General features: G+C 35.9%; 4 protein-coding genes across 5 annotated transcripts; 1 reads left to right on the top strand and 3 right to left on the bottom strand.

Annotated features, from left to right (window-relative positions):
- Positions 1–755: 755 nt before the first annotated feature.
- Positions 756–2,007, bottom strand: ATL2 (TOXICOS EN LEVADURA 2). Its single transcript, XM_022042778.2, has one exon. It carries the CDS (start codon positions 1,836–1,838, stop codon positions 978–980), a length of 861 nt encoding a protein of 286 aa, XP_021898470.1. The 5' UTR covers positions 1,839–2,007; the 3' UTR covers positions 756–977.
- Positions 2,008–3,635: 1,628 nt separating this feature from the next.
- Positions 3,636–4,977, top strand: LOC110815030 (uncharacterized). The gene is made up of 2 exons (XM_022042658.2): positions 3,636–3,973; positions 4,076–4,977. Exons 1-2 carry the CDS (start codon positions 3,887–3,889, stop codon positions 4,532–4,534), a joined length of 546 nt encoding a protein of 181 aa, XP_021898350.1. The 5' UTR covers positions 3,636–3,886; the 3' UTR covers positions 4,535–4,977.
- A 5,751-nt stretch (positions 4,978–10,728) lies between these two features.
- Positions 10,729–13,790, bottom strand: LOC110815029 (oxaloacetate tautomerase FAHD1, mitochondrial). Its single transcript, XM_022042657.2, has 7 exons — positions 13,479–13,790; positions 13,233–13,398; positions 12,872–12,924; positions 12,298–12,360; positions 11,885–11,935; positions 11,678–11,795; positions 10,729–11,138 (listed from the first exon to the last, which is right to left on the bottom strand). Exons 1-7 carry the CDS (start codon positions 13,584–13,586, stop codon positions 11,023–11,025), a joined length of 675 nt encoding a protein of 224 aa, XP_021898349.2. The 5' UTR covers positions 13,587–13,790; the 3' UTR covers positions 10,729–11,022.
- A 292-nt stretch (positions 13,791–14,082) lies between these two features.
- Positions 14,083–23,167, bottom strand: GEX2 (gamete expressed 2). Of its 2 annotated transcripts, none has more exons than XM_088216585.1 (17): positions 22,870–23,167; positions 22,464–22,799; positions 21,587–21,925; positions 21,019–21,345; positions 20,696–20,902; positions 20,517–20,605; positions 20,306–20,447; positions 19,188–19,496; positions 18,447–18,571; positions 17,609–17,826; positions 17,271–17,474; positions 16,739–16,968; positions 16,182–16,420; positions 15,328–15,484; positions 14,840–15,003; positions 14,547–14,623; positions 14,083–14,363 (listed from the first exon to the last, which is right to left on the bottom strand). In XM_088216585.1, the coding sequence occupies exons 1-17, from the start codon at positions 22,952–22,954 to the stop codon at positions 14,228–14,230; spliced, it is 3,384 nt and encodes a 1,127-aa protein (XP_088072711.1). In that variant the 5' UTR covers positions 22,955–23,167; the 3' UTR covers positions 14,083–14,227. The 2 variants fall into 2 exon arrangements, with proteins under 2 accessions (XP_088072711.1, XP_088072710.1); XM_088216584.1 differs by having other exon boundaries at positions 17,271–17,498; positions 22,870–23,164.
- Between the last annotated feature and the right edge of the window lie 228 nt (positions 23,168–23,395).

Here is a 23,395-nt window from a genome sequence, read left to right as displayed (position 1 = left end):
AAGAATTAGCCTTAATTATAGCAATAATTTTATATAATTATTGAAATGGTTATTATGATAAATTAATTAGACACACATGATGCCCGTGATCAAATTTCTTGCAAGACCATGCTTCACAACTCATCAATGCCGGTATGTATATACATACATACATATATATATATATATGTGTGTGTGTAAGAATCTAGGTGAAAGAAAAAGGGGTGTTTGGAAGTTTGAAAATAACTAATTTAAAGTGGATTATCTCCATTTGTCTAAGACACACTACCAAGAAGAATTCTGATACGTAATGAGTTCCAAAATGATCTGTTGCCAAACAGACCACTTCCTGCCGATTGGGACTTCTCTCTTTTTATTTTTAGTAATATTTTAAATTACGATATTGAATCCTTTATATATAGATATATATAAATTCATATTTATTTTAATTATAGAAACATATAAATTAAATTATATTGAATTAATCTTCTATAAAATTTTATTTTGCAGTTATGACAAGTGTGTTTTAATTATAATTAATTATAAAATTCAATTATTTTTTAATAATTTACCCATTAAAAATTATGAATGAATCATTAAATTATCTTACGTTTCAACGAGCATCATAATATCTTTGGGAGCTGGAGTTACTTACATTGATTATATATCGGACCAAATCTATCCATTTTGTAAGTAAATATTTATTATATATTTGAATATAATTATTATTTATTGAATAATACGGATGTTGTAAATAATAAAATAATTAAGATTAATTCAGAACCAAAAATTACTTTTATGTAATTAAGAATTATTTTCAAATGAAATGTAAATATATTATATATATATATACAGAGTCAAACATGCTTCGTCTCCAAAAGCGTGCCGCCACGTGTTCGACGTGCATACTGACGTAAGCCGAAATGACATTTATACCCCCGGATGTTTTATCCCACACTGCCGCCACGTCGCTGTTACGTGTACAACTGAGTCAACTCTCACCGAGTCGCGTCTCTTCCGCTCTCAATGTCCGATTGGGTAACCGACCCACTACAACCCGCCGACGGAGAAACGGAAGCTCTCCTGTCCCTACTCAGAATCCTCTTAAACGACAACATCCGACTCATCGGGGATCTAAACTGTTGACTCGCCGGTGAGTCACACGACTCGGACTCGAACCCTTCGTTGTTCCTCCTTGGCACCTCGATTGCCAACGGTTTCCGTCGAGCCCCAAACGACGACGTCGAGGCACCTGTCTGTTCCTCCTCGTGCTGGCACGTCGAACACAACCGGGGATTCGAACCCGGTTCATCTCCGGTCGGATCAGGTATACTGATAGCTACATCAGCAGGGTTATCGGTTACAGAACCAGCTTCCACAGGGTTCCGACAGAGAGGGCATGTGGAGTGAGAATGAAACCACATGTCAATACAATCAATGTGAAAACTGTGATTGCATTTGGGTAGCAGCCGACCCGATTCGTTCTCCTCAAACTCTGATAAGCAAACGGCACACTCGAGCGGATCTGCGTGGGTTTTGGAGGAGAAGGTGAAGATCGGGAGGGACTTGAGCACGGCTGCGTCGAGGCCGCGCGTGGCGGCGGAGTGTACGGGTTGTGCGGCGGTGGGGTCCACGTAGAAAACAAGGTGAGTACGACGATGCCGGTTTCTGCGACGGAACTGACGGCGTCGAGCTCGGAGAAGATACCAGCGAGCGTAGAGGTGGAGACAGACCATGAGGATGACGACGAAGAAGAGAATAATTATGGCAGTTAGCATTATCTTACCGCTTAAGGCATAGCCGCGATTGGGGAAGTCTCCGGCGGGTATTTCTTCTGGGATGGAGTCAGAGTCACCCATTTCGGGAAAGGGCACGGCAGAGAGAGAAGGGGTTTGGTTGAGGAAGGAGAATAGGGGAGATAAAGAGGGAGGTGATGGGGATTATGGAATAAAAGGAGGGAGAGAAGAAGTGGAAGAGGAGGAAAGTTCTTGAGAGTTTCTTAAGGGGCTCAGCGTGAAGGTTTTCCACCTGCTCTGCTAATCACTCTCTTAAGACTGCTAACAGACGCCAATGTTGACGCGGGATTCTTCTTAAATTACATTGATACCCTTTTTTATAACTCATATATATTATACTTCTACTCCATTATTATGTAGTTTAAAAATATATTTTGAGTTCAGTTCACATTTTACCCAACACACCATAAGCTTTCTTTTTATTTTTCTTTTCTTTCGCCTCCTCAAAAATGGGAGGAGAGAAAGGATATTTGCAGTTAGATGGGCTTTCAAATGGGCCTTTAAATGGGACGGACTCAAGAGGGGACTGGCCTCAAATTGGGCACGAGATGAGCCTTAAAGTGGGTCTTTAAATGGGCCCCCAATGGTCCCGAGATGGGTCTAAAAATGGGCCTATATGGGCTTTAGATTGGCGTTATACGGGCCTATAAATGAACCTTAGACGGACCTTAAAATAGACCTTAAATGGGCATTAAAATGGGTCTTGTATGGGGCACTGTATGGCTTCAGTTGGGCCTGAAATTGGGCTTAGATGGGCATCATATGGGCCTTTCTCTTTCTCTCCTTCCCTCTTCCATCTTCTCCAGATTCCTTGCGCCCGCGCCCTTCTCTCTCAAATCTTAATGGCAGAAGCCTCTACTCTATACCTCTCTCCTTTCTCTTCCCTTCCTTCCATTTCTCGGTCCAGGGAATCCAATTCATCCGTTTTCTCTCCGCTCAAATTCTCCACAATTTCTCGTCCTCCTCGACCCTCCTGCTTCCCTACGCTTCACCGTCAAAAGCCTCGGACTACGCGGACGAACCTTTCAGCTTCTTTTCCATGGTCTGATGGCGACGGCGGCCAGTTATTACTTCCTTTTGCACCCAAGTTTTGTTTTGTTTGTTGGGTACTTGACACGATGGTCGCAGGAGAGTTTGTTTCTATTCGATTAATGGGATCTATATCTATTGTTTTCTTGATTTACTTTAACATTTTTAAAAAAATATATATTATGGGTTCAGTTCACATTTGTTCCCACCATAAATTTTTTTACTTTTTTTTTTTGGTTTTGGCCTTTTCTAAAATGGGAGAAAAAAGGATATTTGTGGTAAGATAGGCCTTCGAGGGCCTTAAAATGGGCATTAGATGAGCTTTAAAGGGCCATAGACGGGCCATGACGGGCCTTAAAATGGGCATGAATGAGCCTTAAAATAGACCTTATATGGGCTCTAGATTGTCTCTATATGGGCCTTAAATGGGCGTGAAAATAGGCCGTCCGTGGGCCTCATAATGAGCCTTAAAATGGGCCTTTCTTAATGGTATCTTTGTTGTCTTTTATTGTCTTGTTTGGTTTTCGGCTGACTTTTTAAGACACTAGATTTCAACCCACACTTTCTTGGATTAATTCCCAAATATATATATATATATATATTCACAATTAAATAATTATTCTTTACACAACGTCCGTATATACATATAATGCGTGTCTAATTAAAATAAATAAAAAATTGATAAAAATAATTAAAAATGTCATACAAAATAGACTACCATAATTTGATAATAGATATCTTGGATAAAAAAGTAATACACGTACAAAGTATATTATTCTATTCAACAAATTAAAGGTGATCAAGTGTTTTGCCCATTCATAGTTGAATCGTACGGTGTAAAAAATTCGAAAATATTTTGTAAGAAAAAAATTCAGCAACTACTCTTTATAGTCCCATGATTCACCTTCTCCAACGGCCAATCCCATCTCCTACCTCGAGCCCCGAAAGTCATATTTTTCCACGTCCCACTTTTCTTCTCTCGTCTATCTTTCATTTTCTTTTGCAAAACTTTTCTGATTTCTCTAACCTGCAAAAAACAATCATATACACTACCTAACTCTACCCAATAGCAAATTCAAAAAATGTCTAACAAATCCCCAATTTTTCCAATGCCAGATCCTCAACATTTCAGTGACTATGGCTTTGACCCCCAGATTGACTACTTCCAGGTTCTTCATCTTTCTTCCATCTCTTCCTTTTTCTCTGTTCGGTTTTTCTTTTTAAATTTCTCTGTTCCTTCGCTGACCCATTTTGTTTTTGTCCGTTAAAAGGTTTTGGAAGAAGCAAGGAGACACAAGCGGGATGTATCGAGATCTACAGACTCTTTACACTTCAAGCTTCAAAAACCCATTTCCAAGGACGATTCGAGGAAGCCCAACAAGATTAAAAAGAAGCGATGGTGGAGAAACGCTCTTCTCTTCTTCAAATGGAAATGGGTCAACCACCAGCTCGACGGAAATCTCGATCACGATGTGCATCAAGCAAGAGCTCGGGCTTTCAGGGCATCCATATCGGGTCCGGTGTATATTACAGAGAGCAGAAGTGGGTCAAGCACTCCGTACCGGACCACCAGTCGGCCGTCTTCGGGTCCTCTCGCCGGAACTTTGACTCCGACGAGGAAGGGAGATGTTGAAATTCCGTACCTGAGTCTCAGGGAGCTGAACTTGGAGCAGCAGCAGCAGCAACAGAGGATCTCTACTTCTTCACTGCCTATATATTTGGTGACTTGATAACATAGAAATTTACATTAAATGTCTCATTTTCCATGTCCGATCTCATCTGCGTCTACACTCACTACCCAAATATCGATTTATTTTCCATTTCAAGTTTCCTGCAAAGGTGTTTTAATGATGCTTTGCACAATGGTGGTTGGAGACAGAAGAAAGGTGTGAGGGCGGCAAAGGCTGCATCCTTCGTACTTTTTAGTGTTGTTGGATTTGATGCTTACTCTTGGTTTCTGTAATTAATGGAGTCATCCATTCCTTGCTTTGACTAAACCTTTTTCTCCACTTTTTCTTTTTTCTTTCTGTACCCTTCAATTGAGTGCAGAGGAGGGAGCGTGACTGAAAGTGAGAGCACAGAGACTTTTTCTGAATTAAAAAAAAATGGGCTTATTGTCGAGTTAATTAGCAACGTTAGATTTCTTTGATTATATTATGGTGATCCATGCGCATGTTTTGAAATTGTAAATGGGTATTATTTTATTGTATTGGGTTTCAGTTCGGCATCAAGATATTAGGGTTTTTAAGAAGGTGACAGCAGCTATTCAATGTAAAAAATTCTAGAGTGACTTACAAGTAACGTTTGCTTATTGGTGTAGAAAGTTATAAAACTGTATAAAAGTAGAAGAAAATCTGAGAAACGGTATAAAAGATTTTATGGGATCCATTTGATAAATGAGAAGAGGAGGAGGAGAGAGGAGAGAGGAGATAACCGACAGTTAGGTTGTAACAAAGATATTTGGAAATTGAAAATGGAAGAAGAAATTTGAGGAATGGGAGAGAGGGTGAGAATGGTCAGGGTGTCGGGGTCGTTGTCAGGGGCAAAACCCTCCAAAATAAGGAGCGGCGGAGCCCATGTGCTTCGTCACCTGCCGATCACGTGATCTCCTTTTCTTGTAATGTGCTGCTGATTCTCGATTTGTCAGTTTCGTTACTTTTTTTAAATTTATTTGAAGATATTTCAAGTGGGAATGCAAGCATTAATGATAAAAAGGAAAGGATGAGAGAATTTTCTTACCTAAAATGGCATTTGAGGTGTAAATTCTTATATATTCCAAAGGATATACTTTGGACCTATAACCTTTGGTGCCGCTAGATTTCCTCTTAATTGTTTTGCGAGATGAGCTTCAAGGGGTAGAAGATGGTCTGGATCAAAACATAGTCTTTTGGTAGCTTTTTTGAATATATACCGGTTCTGAGCTAAGTCCTCTTGTTCTTGGTCAGACTACCAAACATTCTTCCTCGAAAATTTGACCCTATCACCGAAAGAATTCAATTCGGAAAACATATAATTGTTCTTGATTTCTTAGGATTTGGAAACAGAAAAGTCTTATGATGGGCATATACTTGTTACGGACTCATTAGTGCTAAAGATAATAGGAAGTCAAATATTAGGTCAGAGCATAATCAGCAACTGTTAAAGTGGTTGTAATTAGTTAGTTAAATTTATTTAGATTAATTTTAGTTTATCACTATTAGAGTAGTTAATTATGATTAGATCTTATATATAAATACCAAATTTCTCATTAATAAAAAAAAATTGTTTATTTTTCTCAATCCTCAATATTCCTTCTCTCTCTTGCACTCTATGTCTGTAAAATTGCCTCTGATTGATAAGGAGAGTTTCACCATTTTTCTTCAATTTCTGGATAGTTTCAAGCTTTAACATGGTATTAAAGCAACATCATGTATTTTAATTCTATTTTCCCTCACCATTCTTCTCCAAATCGATGAACAGAGAGGAGCCATAAATTGAGGTCTGTCAAGTATCAAGGAAAGAAAATGAGATTCTAGTTTGAGTCACTTACAAAAATATTTCAGAATGAATACCACAACTGAATCAGTAGTAATTGAGAACTTTTTGCTATTCCATTCTACCTCTACCCAAGAAAAAGCCCGTCTCTTCAACTCACAACTATGACACTCACAGAAAACAATTTCTATTCATGGTCTCGGAGCTTCTTGCTAGTTCGTTCTACCTCCACCCGAGTGAAAGCCCGTCTCTTCAACTCACAACTATAACACTCACAGGTAATAATTTCTATTCATGGTCTCGAACGATGAAGAGAGTCCTTATTACCAAAAATAAATAGGAGTTCGTAGATGGAACTATTCAAATTTCGAATACGGACGATCCGATATATAAATTTTGGGAGAGATACAACACCATAGTATTGACTTAGATAACGAGAAGTGTTATTTTAATTGATCATGCTAAGGACCTGTGGAAGGACCTATATGATCACTTTGCTCAAGGAGATTTAATAAGAGTTTCGAATTTGCAGTAAGAGTTTCGAATTTGCAGGAAGAGTTAAATAATCTAAAGCAAGAAAGCTATTCTATAACACAATATTTTACACACATGAAAGTACTTTGGAATGAACTGCATAATCTTTGTCCGACACCAATATGCAAATGTGTTATTAAGCGTGCTTGTGATGCTAAATCAATTTTTAGAAAGTACCAAGAAGAAGACAAAATCATAAAGTTTTTAAAAGGGTTGAATGAAATATTTAGTGTGATCAAATCTTAGATTCTATTAATAGTACCTCTGCTACATCTGAGTAAGGTATGTTCTCTTTGGTGATACAACATGAGAAAAGTACAAATGTTGAAACACCAAATGATTATTACAACTGAACATCATAGTGGAATATACCATCTATAATTTCTGAGAACTGAGAGCATTGCTGCTGTTAATAATATTTGTAAGAATAATTCTAGCAAACATTCTCATGTTGTCAATAATGAAACCTTATGATATTTTTGTCTTGAACACCCTTCTTTGCCAAGACTTAATGTACTACATAAACTTGATACTTCCATCATACTTGGTTCAAACTTTGTCGGTGATACTTGTCACTATGCAAACAAAAAAAAACTTTCTTTTCTAATGAGTAATTCGAAAACTACATACTACTTTGATTTGATACATCTTGACATGTAGGGTCTAATTTCCATTGTTTCCTTATATGGACACCATTATTTTGTTACTATTGTTGATGATAAAAGTAGATATATTTGGTTATTTTTCATGAGGACAAAAGGAGAAACAAGAAAAATTATTATTCATTTCTTTACATATGTAGAAGTACAATTCAATAAGAGAATCAAGTGCGTAAGATCAGACAATGACAAAGAATTTGACATGCCAGAATTTTATGCTGAAAAAAGGGTTATTTATCAAAATTTATGTCCCTATATACCACAACAAAACAATGTGGTGAAAAGAAAATATTAACACATTTTAAATGAAGCAAGGGCTCTGTGGTAAACACATCTGCCAACAAAATTTTGGGCAGATTGTGTCCTTCATGCAGTTTATCTCATTAACCGAATACCTTCTCCGATCATCAATAATAGAACACCATTCGATATACTATATGATGTTCCACCAAAATTCAACCATTTGAAAGTCTTTGGTTGTCTTTTCTATGCTTCAACTCATAATATCCAACGATCTAAGTTTAATTCTCGAGCTACCAAATGTATTTTTCTTGGTTACCCTTCAAACATAAAAGGATATAAAGTCCATGATCTTGAATCTCAAAAAAAATTTGTATCCCAAGATGTAGAATTTGTCGAAAATTCTTTTCCTTTTGCCTCCCTTGAAACAGCAAATTCCAGTCTTATAAATATACCATATACTGATTCTTATTTGACAGATATTAATAGTGGCAGCTTCGGGTTCATATCTTCACAAGATGGAGTCCATAACAATTATGTTCAACCAATCACTTCTACTAATGTTTCTGATCCCCTCTTACATTTTATCATGACTTATACACTTACCAGCAACTAGACATAATATTCCTGTCATACAACAACCTACATCAGAGATATCTGAACTTATATAACATAACATACCTGATCATCCTATTATACAACCTACAGAAAATTATATACCTGCAGATAACCATACTGAACAACATTCTAATACACAACCAGTTTCAGACCAATACTCCAGGCAGAATCTTCCAACATATAAACATTCTAATAGGTCTCTAAAGCAACTATCATATTTGAAGGATTATTATTTGTATGGTCTAAAGTCCCAAGTCAAATCCAAGTCATCTACACCACATAAAATTTTAAATGTCCTTACCTATAACCATATAAATGACACCTATAAATCATTCATCTTTATCATATATAAAAAAAAGAACCCAAATCATATAATGAAGCCATCATGCATCCTTGTTGGAAAGAGGCTATGTTTGCTAAAATCCAAGCATTAGAACAAAATAATACTTGGGAAGTGACAAGGTTACCTTCTAATAAATAACTAATCAGATGTAGATGATTTTATAAAATAAAAAGAAAAGCTGATGGGTCTACTGAGAGGCATAAAGCCCGACTAGTTGCAGAAGGTTATACATAATAATCGGATATTGATTGTCTTGATACTTTCTCCCCAATAGCAAAGCTAACAACAATAAGAATGTTACTTGCAATGGCTACTTCCAAAAATTGGTTTTTACATCCATTATATATTAACAATATTTTTTTCCATGATGATCTTCATGAAGAAGTATACATGACACTTCCACCCAAATTTCAAACTGCTGTAGGCAATCAGGTATGTAGATTAAAGAAAAGTCTTTATGGGCTTAAACAAGCAATCCGACAATGACATTTCAAACTTACTGAAGCCTTGAAAACTCAAAGTTTCAAACAAGCTCATTCTGACTCTTTTTTATTTTTTAAAAATGCATATTCATGTTTCATTACTCTTATCATATACGTTGATGATGTTACTCTTGGAAATAATGATATGCATCAGATTCAACTTGTCAAAAACTATTTGCATGAGAGATTCAAAATTAAAGATCTTGGTGAGCTCAAATTCTTTTTAGGTTTGGAAGTAGCTCGTTCTGCTACAGGAATCAACATATGTTAGCGCAAATATAAATTAGACTTGCTACATAATACTGGATTTTTGGGTTGCAAATCTGCACCTACACCTATAAATACCTCAATCAAATTATGCAAACAAGATGGTTCACCTTTAATTGATTCTATTTCTTATAGACGCCTTATTGACAAACTTATATATCTTACTAACACTAGACCAGATATATCTTTTACAGTTCAACAACTATCTCAATTTTTAGATTCACCAACATAACGTCTACAAGCAACACATTGGGTCCTACACTATTTGAAGAGCGCACCAGAACAGGGACTATTCTATCATTCTCAAAACTCTTTACATCTAAAAGCCTTTAATGATTCTAATTGGGCTTCTTGCATTGATTCAAGGAAGTCTATAACCGGATTTTATGTATTTTTAGGTGATGTCTTGATATCTTGGAAAACAAAGAAACAACAAACGATCTTCAGATCATCGACAAAAGCTGAATATCGTGCTATAGCAGCAGTGACGTGTGAACTTCAATGGCTTCGGTATGTATTTCAAGACTTGCAAATTCCTTACAAAACAACAACATTATATTGTGACAACCAATCAACAATTCGAATTGCTAAAAACTCTGTCTTTCATGAACGTACAAAACACATAAAAATTGGTTGTCATTTAATTCAACAAAAACTTTTTAATGGGCTTATACATTTGCTACATGTTTCTTCAAGTCTTCAATTAGCTGATTGTTTTGCAAAAGTTCTTCCTATTTCAACATTTCAAAATGCTATCATCAAGCTGGGTATACAAAATATATATACTCCAATTTAAGGGGGGACTAATAGGAAGTCAAATCTTAGATCAAAATATAGTCAGCAGCTGTTAAAGTGATAATAATTAGTTGGTTAAGTTTATTTAGATTAGTTTTAGTTAACCACTATTAGAGCAGTTAATTGTGATTAGACCTTATATATAAATACTTAATTTCTCATTAATAACAAAAAGTTGTTCATTTTTCTCAACTCCCAATATTCATCCTCTCTCTTGCACTCTGTCTGTAAAATTTCCTCAGATTGACAGGGAGAGTCTGCACCATTTTTCTTCAATTTCTAGATAGTTTCAAGCTTTAACAAAAGAGAGGAATATGGTCAGCCCAAGTTCTTGTGAAGATTTGAGAATATGTTTTATTATCATACCAATAGAAACAAGGGCAAGTTACATACAATCTTTCTCTTCTTTTGTGTTCTTTTTGTTTTTTTTTTGAAAAAAATGAACACTCAGTTTTTCTTTCAACTATTAAACATGAATGCGTAGAAAAAAAACATGGAAAAGAGATGGCGGATGAAACACATCAATATTGGGGTTTACTGCAAAAGTTAGACCCAATAAGATCCACAGTTACCAAAATGCTATATGTCTATGAAGTCAATAAATTGTATTGACATAAATGTTCTATGTTAAGAAATCCATATGCCTTTGAATGTCAAAGCTTTGGAGGAGAAAAGATGATTATTTGATTTTCTTAAAGTGCTCTCACCAGGCATTTATTCTGATAATCTCTGCTAAGCCCCTTGAAGAGAATTTGAAAGGATTGTTTCTGCCAAAACCAGCAAACAGTAGCCAGAAGCACTTGAGATCAAGAAGTTGGTGGCTTTCGACGCTTGTCTACATCAAAGTGAACATCCAGGAGGCCTGTTATTCCAGCAGTTATCTTTTGGCCTACTTTCACAGGGCCAACACCTTCCGAAGTGCCTACCAAAACCATGATATAAGTTAATCCAAAAAAACTGAATCCAAGTACAACCACGAAGTCATCTAACAGTAATTTTAAACAGGAAGGTGAAGAAAACCAGTGGCTACAAAATACTATTTATTAACTGGTGTAACAGTAAGGTCAAACAGATGCCAAAGAAAGAAAAAAAATTAAGGCTTATGAAGAAAGGAATGCTCTCTTCAAAAAAACAAAAAAAAAGGTATGCTAGAGCCTGAATCTGCACTCTACTCCAAACCACACGGATGGAATGATGAAGAGGTTCATCTGTAATATCACAATATAAGGCAGTAGAAGCTATTTGCCTATATTTTATCTTAAGTACATCTATAATTAAGTTCAAGTCCTACATTTATGCAATCAAACCTCAGAAAGAACCTCGTACATCAGAAAGGAAAGTAGGCAAAAAGGTAATACAGTTTCCCTTGTGTCAGATGTCTCAAGAACTTGTATTATCAGAAACCTGAATTTATTATTCAATCTATAACAAGAAAATGGTAAAAACCAAAAAAGTCAATACCTGTTAATATAACGTCTCCTTCAAAAAGTGTCATGATAGAACTTATATGGCTAATGAGATATGGAATCTTAAAAATCATATCTTTTGTGGAGCCCTTCTGTCGTACTTCACCATCAACCTGTCATTTAATAGTTCCACTTAACTTCTTCCGTTGGAATGATGAATTCATGGAAACAAACGAGAGTACAGAGGAAATGGCTATAGAACCTTTAGCCAGAGTTCAAGGTTATCAGGGTCAGGCACCATCGATTTCGGGAGCTGCATACACTTCTAATGTGAGATTTTGTATTATTGACTGAATCTATACAGAAGAAAAAAATAAATAGGAGATCTCCCGCCTTTGAATCAAATGTATACAAAGAAGATGACTGAGCACATGATCACATGATCAGGACACGAGATGACTGAGCACTTATTCTCTTATTAACAGGGGTGTACTCATATATTTCAAAGGTGAATTTGTGAAGCTTCCTCTCAACTGCAATCACAGGCTGTTGATAGTTGCCCTTAGTAAGCCCCATATTTTGAGCTTAATTTAGTTACCTAGCTTTCAACTAATCACAGCATCATGAAAGTTTTGGATAGACAGAGAGTTAAAAGAAGACATTTGTATCTCTTACAACAGAGCTAATCGGTGTAAACGTGTCCTGCCCTTTAGAGACTGTCCAAGGAAGACCACCAGCCTGATAAATAGGATAAAATTAAGAGAATATCAGTTTTGGAGAAACACAATAAATTTTCAGATAGCTTTGGTTTTGACTTGCTATGAAAAAACAAGAGAAAAAAGCAAGGGTAAAACAATATGATTCCTGCAAAAGTATATGAAGTTTTGTATTTACAAAGTTTCAGTCTACTGGAACGAGGGCAGATTACACAAAAGGTTACAGTAACATGATCTTATATACCTAAACTGACTTCAAAATAGTTTATTTTGGGCACCCATATTTAACAGTCTAATTTTAACACTTGGTCATAGTGCGATAAATGTGGAAGTACGAGGTTATCAATTTATGGCCTTCCTTAAGAAGTTCAAGGCACCCATACCTAGGGTGAAACAAAACATTCAAAACTATGAGAAAGAACCCAAGGAAGATAATACTCATAAAAGATCTAGACAGATCACAAGAAAACAGATCATAACCCTTTAATAAGAAAAGTCTACCTTTGCAAAATTCATGTGACAAGAAGATCTACCTTTGCAACAGACTGAATTTCTCTGGCAGTCATATCCAGTGCAACAGCATAGCCTGCAGTCCCAAATTAGACATATATCCACTGAATCACAAGCTCAAAGAGAATCAAAACGCAGTAAATTAACAACATAAAACATAAAACATAAAACACAAAAACAATTAAGCAACATTCCGATCAGATTTCAACATATTTATAGCCTAACAGAGACATCGAATTGCTATAAAGATTATTTCATCAAGGCGACAAAAACAATTCCGGCTACAATAAACAAAAACGAACAACAGAAATGGAATTGAAGTTGTAATAGAGAAAAATAGGTACAACATTCATGACTCTATAAGGATGGCAGGGAAGAAAATACCTCCCACATAATCCATGGCAGAGGATTGAGGTACATCACGAGCTTTCTGACCGATCACGACTGCGAGCTCAACCTCGTAATGAAGCGATTCCAACGGATGTGGAACCTCAATCGTACCGCCGTTCTCTAAGTACGACGACGTCGGTTTCAGAAACAAAACAGGCTCCTGTTTCCATGAAGGTAATTAGAATATAACAGCAAACCAGATCGACTGCAATTCGACATCTGCCGGCAATGGGAAATTACCTTAGGAACAGCGTTTCCGAGTTCTTTGGCATGGGCGGCGTAGTTACGCCCGACGGCGACGATCTTGGTGCCTATATTTAGGAGCTTGTGTAAACCCGATGTCGCCATGTGTATTGAGTAATAGAAAGTTTCTGATTAGACTACAGTTTGCTTCCCTGTTCCGTCAATTTATAAAAAGAGAGATCGTTCTGGAGTATAGCAATGGAGGAGGGTCGGAGATGGTCTTTGAATTGAATTGTTTAGGGAATGATTCTGGGCCGACGCCATCGCCACTGACCATACCGTATTTCATTTTAACCCGTTTAAATTGGGAAGACACCCGCTATGGTATCTCATTTTACTTCACCTTTTACTTAAATATTTTCTTGGAGTATAAACAAAATTATATTTTTAATTATAACAAAAATTCATACATTTTATTAATTAAATATAATTAATACGGTATTAAAATTAAATCCAATCAACTTAACTGATAAATCAAACCAATTTAAGAAAATCAGTTATGTTAATTGAGTAGTTTAATTAATTTAATCTAAATACAACAGAGAGGTTAGATGTTTAAAAAAGAGTCTAGCTTTTTAGTAAAGTAAATGTCTATGGTGAATACAGACAAAAAGAAACTAAATAATGATGATCAGTGTATATCATAGCACAACCGTCACATATGTTTTGGCAACAGTTTTCTCAAGTACATTTTAACTATGAACATAAAGTAGGTTATATATATATATATATGTATATACCAAGGTTTACATTACAGTTTGCACTTTTTCAATCTCAAGTGGGATGAGATCAAGCCTAGGGCTAGGAGCCTGATGACTCTGTTCTTCAGAAGAAGATGATCCAGAGCTGGAGAACATGGCCTTGCTGGATTCTCCTATAGCCCTGATAAACATAATCCAATTGTGGGTAAGCTAGAAAGTTCAAAGCAAATCATAAAATAACTTCAAATCAACCTGATCATTTTCTCCGAATTATCAATGCTGATTTATTTTGCACATCACTTGAAATCAATTATTATTATACAGACATGAAATTTAATTTAACTGCTTCTGCATAAAGAGTTACCTCCGCTGGAAGTTAGGTTGGCTACCGTGACCGAAAGGCCTTGAAAAACAACCATTGTCAGATGAATTTGCACTTGGCTGTAAAGAGGATTGTAATTGATTGAGCATCAGAAATTCAAGCCTCTATATCAACCATTTGAGTAAGACATGAATTCTCATGTAGAACATGTATATGATCATTAACAGAAATTCTCAAAAGCAATAGATAGATGTAAGGTGCTCGAGTTAGGAAGGTAACAACATAGACATTTCATCTTGGCTACTAAAGAAACACGAATTTGAGGTAAGACTCACAATTCGTTTCTTGAAACTTTGTGTTCTAAATAGCCGAGATTTCTTGCCATCGCATCTTCTCCTTTCATTCACAAGAAGAAATGCACATTTGCATGTAAAGAAAAGAAGCAGTAATCCAAGCAAAAGCACCACAAGAGATTCAATGACAACAGCTGAACCTAGTGCTGTAACCAAAAAACAGAGAAAAAGAAATAGAAAAATGTTAGTTATTAAGTCCCTGCAAACGTCTTCTTGTCCGATATTGGAGTCTTCATAACATAGAGACCAAGGTACATATAACAGAGTTGTGTGAATGTCTGATTTCCATCTATGATTAAAATCATTACTGAGTTGATCTACGTCTAAACATTCTCTCTTTTAAAATTTTCAAAACATTGACCAATACTAAAGCTAGAGAAGTTCCAAGCAGCATAGGCATACTTACAGACAGAGTTATCTAACCAAGCTATAATTTAGAAAGGGATGTATAAGTGTTGATCCTCACTTACTATGAGCTTCAAGTGAACTCATTGGCCTTCTTTTGATCAGATTTATAGTAGCCCTGGCATGTAAAGGCATAGATGTACTTTCCTTGCAATCTAAGTAGCATCCGTAGTACCCCATATCACTTAATTTCACTGTTAAAACAGCGCCATGTTCTCCACCCTGTATATAAGAAGCTTAACTGTTGATAATTTCATAAATGGACGTAAGCAGTTTGCATTCCAACGTGCCATAATATAGTTATCAGATTTTGAAACAACAATGTGACAAAACAATGCCGAAAAGACAAGGAACAGAGATTGATATATCCCAATAAGGTGCATCGAACAGGGGTTCCATTGTGCTTTTACAAGTAAATCATTAAATATACCACATAAATGTTAGGGTTCAAATGTCAAACAGTGAATTGTTCACATTTTTATTTCAAGACATCACGCGGTGAAACAGGAAGTAAGTTGCCAATTTGGAAATGGGAGAGCATGCCTTCATTCACTAGTACTACAACATGAGGGCTATAAAATGCTGCCTCTGTTAGTAACATTTAAAAAAAAAAAATTCTTCTATAGATTTGTATTACACAGGTAATCAAGACCTAAAGAATTGTAGGTAAAAATATCCCATGAGGGTAATCAAGACCTAAAGAATTGTAGGTAAAAATATCCCATGAGGGATAAGGTATCTTCTTCTATGTATCGGCCACTCACAAGGTCTATCACATTTGTTGCAGCCAAAATTTCCCATCTAACTTGCTAAAAGAAGGGATAAGGTATCTTCTTCTATGTATCGGCCACTCACAAGGTCTATCACATTTGTTGCAGCCAAAATTTCCCATCTAACTTGCTAAAGGAAGCCAACTTACATGATATAGAAGGTTCTGAATAACACTGTTGCATTGACTAATAGTTGCATGGAATCTTATTCCAGTGGCTTTGATCATAAAATGTCTGGAGATACTAACATATGTCTGCAGTGGTTGCCACTGGTAGCTGGTCTTTACCTTCAATTCGGTTGAATTAATAAGTTCTGCTGGTAGACTGGTTTGCAGAAACCCATCACTAACTTCCACAGACAATGTAACTAAGAAGAAAGATTCACCCCCTGAAATCAATTTCACCCAGTCAAGGAGGCAAAAGAGATTTCTAAAAGTCTACAGCATGGAAAAGCTAATACAGGTAAACAGGACATCAATTCCGCTGGTGTTTATCCCCATTAATGTCAAGCTAAAACAATGCAATAACTTACATTCTTAAAGGCTACATCTATTCATAATGTTAATTCCATAAATATTAAACAGGAACACATTCAAGTAAGATCGAAGTTCGAATGAAACCAGTACTCTAATTGTATCTCCAATTTAAGTTATCTTTTCCTTTCACCTGCGTTATTTTAGAAGTCATCACACAACTTTCAACGTACCAGGAAAGTTGGGAAGATCTGGATCCCCAACAAAGAACTCAAAGTTGTCCTTTTCACTATCAAAGATCAGTGATTTATCTCCATTTTCTCCCAATAGAATAGATTCCGGAGCACAAATAAATGGAGGATCATTGATAGGTTCAACAAAAACCGGGACGTCAAGTTTGTTTATTCCATTTGTGTTCCTGGTAGAAACTTGAATTGCATCGACGCCAGAAAAGTTCTCATTTCTGATTTAGTTAAGAAATAGGAAAGGGAAGCAAAAGAAGTTACAGACACATGCTTAAAAATTGTTAAGATAAACAACTGCACCTATAAAATGGGGAGATAAATAAACAGTATTAGTGAGAAAGAAATATGCAGACAAGTGACTTTGGGATCCAAGACCACAACAATAGACAGTAAAACAATGTTGGCTAAGAAAAGATGGCCGTAAATGTATTGTGGAAGATTGATGCCACACAATTGTGTATAATTGCAGATGTCACCTCATTCAACGAAGAAACAAAAGGTTGAAAACAGTAATTTTTACCCAAGATATTGAATAGACCGAAGAGCAAAATTGATTACTTCTACATGGCCCTCCAAGATCAAATGCTCTGCTTCTTCTCCTCCTTTCTTTACTGATAATCCTCTCCATATTGGCTGCCAAAATTGCATTAGCATAGGAGACAAAAAGACTGTACCAGAGACTGCCTTGACAGTTACTGAAATGTTCTCTTTCTTATCTGAGTACCTAATCTCAAACCCAGAAAAGCCACTGCAACAAGTGAGAATGTTGAAGTGAGAAAAAGCATTTCGATAATAACCATTAAAACACTATATATATTTGGTACATATACTTGAATGCCAAGGATGAAAACAACCTACCCAAATCTAGGACTAATCAGATCCTCTGTTGCTTGCAATCCACTTGGGAAGGAAACAAATTGTGGTGGGGCAGTAAGAATAGAAATGTTTACGGTGGCAGTAGCGAGGTTCCTGTTTACATCAGATATTGTGTACAAAAAAGAGTCTTTCCCAGAAAAATGTTTGTGAGGAGTATATCTAAGGAGCCTTCCATATTGGAGAAGTGAACCATGACCTGGCTGACAAAATGTAAGATATACAGTAATAGGTCATGTTTCCAAATAGATTCTTTAGTGAATTGTATTCTGAATCTTCCAGATCATATCATAAACTAAAGAAACTTATGGCATAACATGCATATGACATAACCTGATCATTGTTGGGAAGGATTTACTAATTATCACCTTCCTCAATTTACTTATTTAAAAGGACAAATGTTTACAATGATATGTTTTTATATAAAATAGTATCTTGGTTTTGAAAATGAAAGAGCTTTCAGAAAATAACACCCCAAAAGTGACAAGTTCTAAAAATAAAAAATGATTTCCATCTTATCTCTAGTTTCACCATTAAATGTTTGAACCTTATTTTCATTTTCTCCAACTACGTATTCTTTTATGTATCAAATATATGTGACTTCAAAAATAAAAACTCAAAACCAGTTTTTTAAAAGTAAATGGGCTTAAGTATTCAACAGACCAAGAATATCCACCAATTCTTCTGACAAGCAGGGAAGGCATATTGCTATATCCCCGCACTGTAGCAAACATCAATATCAATTTTTAACTGGGAAGCAGAGAGGAGCATAAACAGTGGAACAAGAGAATATAGGAAAAATTGCTCCAAGTTGCCATCTTACTTTCGAGAATTCAACAATACTTGCATTGTCACCCGCAAAGTAGTCATTTGCTAGAGCATCAAAAGCAATTGACTCATCCTCCCAAACAGATACCGTATCATCATAAGCTTTTGGAAAATATTCACCTGAAGACAATTGAAAATGTCAGTAATGCTGAAAAAGGCTATCACAATCAAATCCCAGTTATGTCCCTTATCAGGTTTCTGAAAAGGAGAAAAAGTTAATGTCCCTTGTACACAATCCTGCAGTATCATAAGTAAATCCACTATTATGTTTCATACATTTTCCTTAGCTAAACAAAAATTCAAATAAAGTAGACTAGGTCATCCTAGGCCGGATCTTTTATGAATCTCCAAACTTTTGCCCTCGTTATTTGACAAGTATAGAGCCCCCCCCACTTCTTTCATTATTATTCTATTGAACTCATTTTAACCAAAAAAATCATTAAATAGCTGGAAAGGTAGATCAACTACATGATGACAACCAACTGCTTCACATCAATAGGCAAAAATAACTAAAATTGATTTGCTATCCACGGCTATCTTCAAATGTATATCTCTTTCTTGTAAAGCATTATGCAGAGATTCAATAGGATCTCCATTTTGAACTTCTCCAAATTCTTGGCAGCATATAGTATTCACAAAATATTCATTCAATTAAATGCAGATGTATGATCCTTCAATTTTTTAAGTATACAAACTGAAAGAAGCAGACAATAGTAAGAGAACCATCCCAACTTACTACTATACACGTTAACTCCAAATGGGCAATGTAAGAAATATTTGCCATCAAATGAAACACACATCTCATAGGTTCCTACATCCTCGGCAAGGTAGCTACCAGTGTATATCCCATCTCCATTATCCAAAAACATCCAACTTGAAAAACCAGACCTGTTTACCGATGCAATCTCTAGCTTTAGTCTCAACTGTTGTAAAGGCATAGGATTAGAAAATGAGTCAACAAGCTGCACCACTATTTCGTTCTTAATGAGCTTTGGCACTTTCTCCGAAAATTTTACAACTCTTGACAGTGATATGTTAACCATACCTACAAGAATGCTTAAGTATGGATAAGAATGAATGATATAACTCAACCAATTCAAAATACAAAAAATAAGGGGATGCTAAATTAAAAGTTTGATAATTGAAGGTTGTATAATTAGAACTTATCACTAAAGATTACAGTTCAAAAAACTGCCATCTTGCTTTTACATCCCATCTGAAAGCGTCAAGAATCTACATTTTGATCTTAAGTATCTTCTACTCTTAAGAATTTAAGTGCTAAATGGATTGAATTAAAACTAGCAAATTAAAACTAGTTTCCTCAAAGTTTGAATTATTCAAACTCAAAGCAGGAAAACATAAAGAGTGCTCAAGTATAGACAAGAACAACTAATATAACCCAACTGATCCGCCATACAAAAATAAGGGGAAGCTAAATTGTATATTTTATACTTATCAGTAAAGCTGAAAATTACAGTTCAAAAACCTGCCTTCTTGCTTTTACATCCAAGCTTAAAAGCTTCAATAATACTCATTTTGATCTTTATTATATTTTACTCTTAAGAATTCAAGTATTAGCCAGACTGAAAAAGAAAAAGAATTATGAATAGTTTAAATACATCAATTTACACCCTTATCTAGCAAACTAATTTCCCCAGAGTTTTAATATCTTAATTGCCCTGGCCATAACAACACCCCCCCCCCCCCCTCCCCCCAACAAAAGAAATAAGAGAAAGTAGTTGCTTCTGACAGAACCTGCAAGTCATTTTAATTAAAATATTTTCATTTACTTTCAGAGCTGAAAATTACAATTATGTGACTTGGAAACATATTACAATAACTGCAAAAGAATACCTGCTTTTACCTCCAAGGTGAAAGGAAGACCACCATTAAGAAGTATATTTCCACAAAATACATGAATTTTATAAATTCCACTCTTCTCTGGAGTATATATGACGTTAAAAGCACTGGATTGAAACTTCTCTCTACCTGAAGACTGTCAACTATTGTTCATATCAGAACTTGCATGGTGCAAATACTTGAAGGAAATTAAAGATGCACTTACCGTCGTGTTTCTCAGTCCAACAGATGGCAAAGGTGCAGGTTCAATCTGGCTGATAGTGCTAGCATGTAATTCTCCAGTTGATCCACTTCCTAATGACACAGTATTTTGTAATAATCTGTACAGATTGTGATCAAATGCAGTCACCTAAAGGAAACAAGAAGAAGCTAATTTGTACATACCGTTGCCAATGTCTCGTGGATGTATGCTTGGCTGTAAAAAATATGAATCATTTTCTCTCATAATTTGGACTTGAAGTTTTTTTAGTTCAATTGGACAAGGATAGAGAAAAGCATCATTCAGGTAAACTGAGAATGCTGAAGTTTGCCCAGAAATAGAACCATTTAGACCTGAACCATTGACAACACTGGTAGACCCATTGCAGTAACCTACTTAAACCAAAACATCAGAAGAAACTATTTCAGTGGCTAAAGGAGTTAGGATAAATAAAAGCCCAGAAGCATGGAAGATAATGACAACATAAAGAACTTTAACAAACGCGCACCTACATAAACAGTATAAGCAAATGGCATATTGGAGATGCTCTTGTTATGCTTCGCATCAGAAACTGTGAGCAAGAAGCTCCCCGGCTCCAGCAAGCTGAAAGAAAACAACTGAATTCCTGGCTTTACCTCTTCAAATTGCAAATCTGCTATAGGTATTGAAAGGTTTGTCCCCTTCTCGATAACATCAGCATCAAATTCATATAATCCTGGAACGAGGTTCCCATATTGATCTTGCTGGTGTAGAAATACTTCCATCTTGGAAAATATCTGCCATTCATTCATCTCAAAATTCCATCTAGCCACACAATTGGAAACATCCAAAGGTCCTGGAAAAGACCAGTAGAACATTTAATATAAGTCTTGAATCATTATTCTCAGGTTACATAAATGTAGGATATCTCCATGTACCTAGATTATAGAACTGGAGACTGGAGGAAGAAACATTATAGCAAGAGACGTCTTAATGTACTAGTATTAATACAAGAATGACAAAAAACTTGCCCATCTTAAGAATCTAATATCTGTAAAAACATGTTTGAGCTGGTTATAAAAGCTGCAGCACATCACCTGGATTCACCTTGAAGGGCAGTGGAGCACCATTCAGGACTTGGTTGTCCCCTTCCACATGCAATAAAAAGTTTCCAGCTTCCAAGATAATAAACTTAACAACAATATATCCAAAATCATTCCAACTCATGTAGGTAATGTTCAGAGTGCTTGCAACTGATCCATTTTCATACAATGCATAAACTGAATAATTGTAAGAACTCGCCTCTTTTACAGCCAAAGAAATGTTATTTCCAAATGCATCCTTAGGAAGAATCAAAACTGTAGCATTTTTCCCCACTTCAAACTCATTAAGGAGACCCATCCAAGAAGCAATGCAAACAGATGGATACATTTGCCCTTTAACCAAACAAAAGCAATTATGGGGTTAGCATATATTTTTGAACATCACCAATAATATAGGAATCCTTTCATGCTAAACATTAATTATGAGAAAATCTATTAAGCTTCAATTAATAGTAATACTAACTAAAAGCCTGGTTTATCATTGAAAAATGGAAACAAATTTAGTACAAACTAATACCTGAAACTGAATAATTTGAAATTCCCCATCGGATCCTTATTGACCCACTTTCTTTTTATTTTTAATGAACCCCCATGTTGCCCACTTAAGACCACTTTTATTCAAAGCAAACAGCAATAATTTCAGCAGCTTAAGGTTTCTTTCTTTTATGTTCTCATCCTAATATCATTCAAAAGCTTGTCATTCATAGTGTGAACCCAGCTATGCCTAGATGTTGAAATTGGACAAAGAAGCAAATACTCGGAAAACTTTGTATCATAAAGTAAACAGGTCTGGGATCAAGCAGAGAAGAGCTAAATTACCAAACCCACTCGATTTATTTGAACAAAAAAAAAAGGAAGAGGGATTACCAACCTGCTTCGACTTCAAAATGGAGGGATGAATCCAGGACTTTGAACCTCTCATCACTAATAAGCACATTAAAGATCCCAACAAGGATGGGAGTGAAGAGAATCCTCCAAGTACTAGGGTCCCCATTAACATCCAGAAAAACCCCAGACACATAAGAACTGTTCCCCATTTTTCCTTTAACTGTAAACGTAGGCTTGAAAGCACTTTTGTCAAGCGAGGCATTCCCTCCATTGTTGAAGTTTCCAAGTACTTTAATCTTTACAGTAGCAGTATCACCAGCTTGGAACTCGTTCTTATCATCCAACCAACTAAAAGCAAATTTGGGCGTCGATAAGTCATCTGTAACAGAAAATTTACGATGTTGGTATTTCTCGATTTAAATTGGAAAAAATAAAATATAGAGGAGCACCTGTAAGTTGAGCGACAGAAGAGGCAAAGAAGATGAAAGCAAAGGGTCCGATTAGCGTATACAAGGGAAAGTGAGTTTCTGCCATGATCTGAGAGAAGATGATGGCTGTGAGTGAGGATTTTCATTAGGGTGGGAGAAGGGAGCGGGGAAACTGTAATAGTGAACGGGTAGATTAACGGGCAGTTGAAGGAGACGCCTCCCGATTGAGACACGTGTCAATTAGGACTCAGTTTTGCCGTCGATTTGTTTTTTCTTTTGTGGGCCGGGGGTTGTGACGGTTGCAGCAGAATACGGTTGGCTTCCTGGCGCGGGAGATTCAAAAATCGAACGCTGTTCACAAACTCGTTGGCTCTGATCATTAGAAGATCAAGTTTTAATTTTTGTATAATATAAGATTTAAATTTTATTTAATATAAAATTAATATATATCATTTTGAAATTTAAAAAAAAGAATTTTTTTTCAGTTTTAAATAATTCTTTTTTTCTTCTAACAAAGAGTTTGTTTGCTTAAAGAGGTAAAATAATT

Source organism: Carica papaya, chromosome 3, assembly GCF_054855325.1.
Source record: "Carica papaya isolate Zhongbai chromosome 3, ASM5485532v1, whole genome shotgun sequence".
NCBI lineage: Eukaryota > Viridiplantae > Streptophyta > Magnoliopsida > Brassicales > Caricaceae > Carica > Carica papaya.
The sequence above is the reverse complement of the archived record's forward strand: the minus strand, read 5'-3'. Positions and strand labels throughout refer to the sequence as shown.

Coding starts and splice junctions, on each gene's coding strand:
- LOC110815029 (XM_022042657.2), bottom strand. CDS start 13,586: ATGGCGACATCGGGTTTACACAAGCTCCTAAATATAGGCACCAAGATC. Junction 13,399..13,478: donor TCGGAAACGCTGTTCCTAAG/GTAATTTCCCAT, acceptor TCATGGAAACAG/GAGCCTGTTTTGTTTCTGAA. Junction 11,139..11,677: donor AGGAGACGTTATATTAACAG/GTATTGACTTTT, acceptor TGGTTTTGGTAG/GCACTTCGGAAGGTGTTGGC.
- GEX2 (XM_088216584.1), bottom strand. CDS start 22,954: ATGGCAGAAACTCACTTTCCCTTGTATACGCTAATCGGACCCTTTGCT. Junction 20,903..21,018: donor TGCTTATACTGTTTATGTAG/GTGCGCGTTTGT, acceptor TGGTTTAAGTAG/GTTACTGCAATGGGTCTACC. Junction 20,606..20,695: donor TCCACGAGACATTGGCAACG/GTATGTACAAAT, acceptor CTGTGTCATTAG/GAAGTGGATCAACTGGAGAA.
- LOC110815030 (XM_022042658.2), top strand. CDS start 3,887: ATGTCTAACAAATCCCCAATTTTTCCAATGCCAGATCCTCAACATTTC. Junction 3,974..4,075: donor CCCAGATTGACTACTTCCAG/GTTCTTCATCTT, acceptor GTCCGTTAAAAG/GTTTTGGAAGAAGCAAGGAG.
- ATL2 (XM_022042778.2), bottom strand. CDS start 1,838: ATGGGTGACTCTGACTCCATCCCAGAAGAAATACCCGCCGGAGACTTC.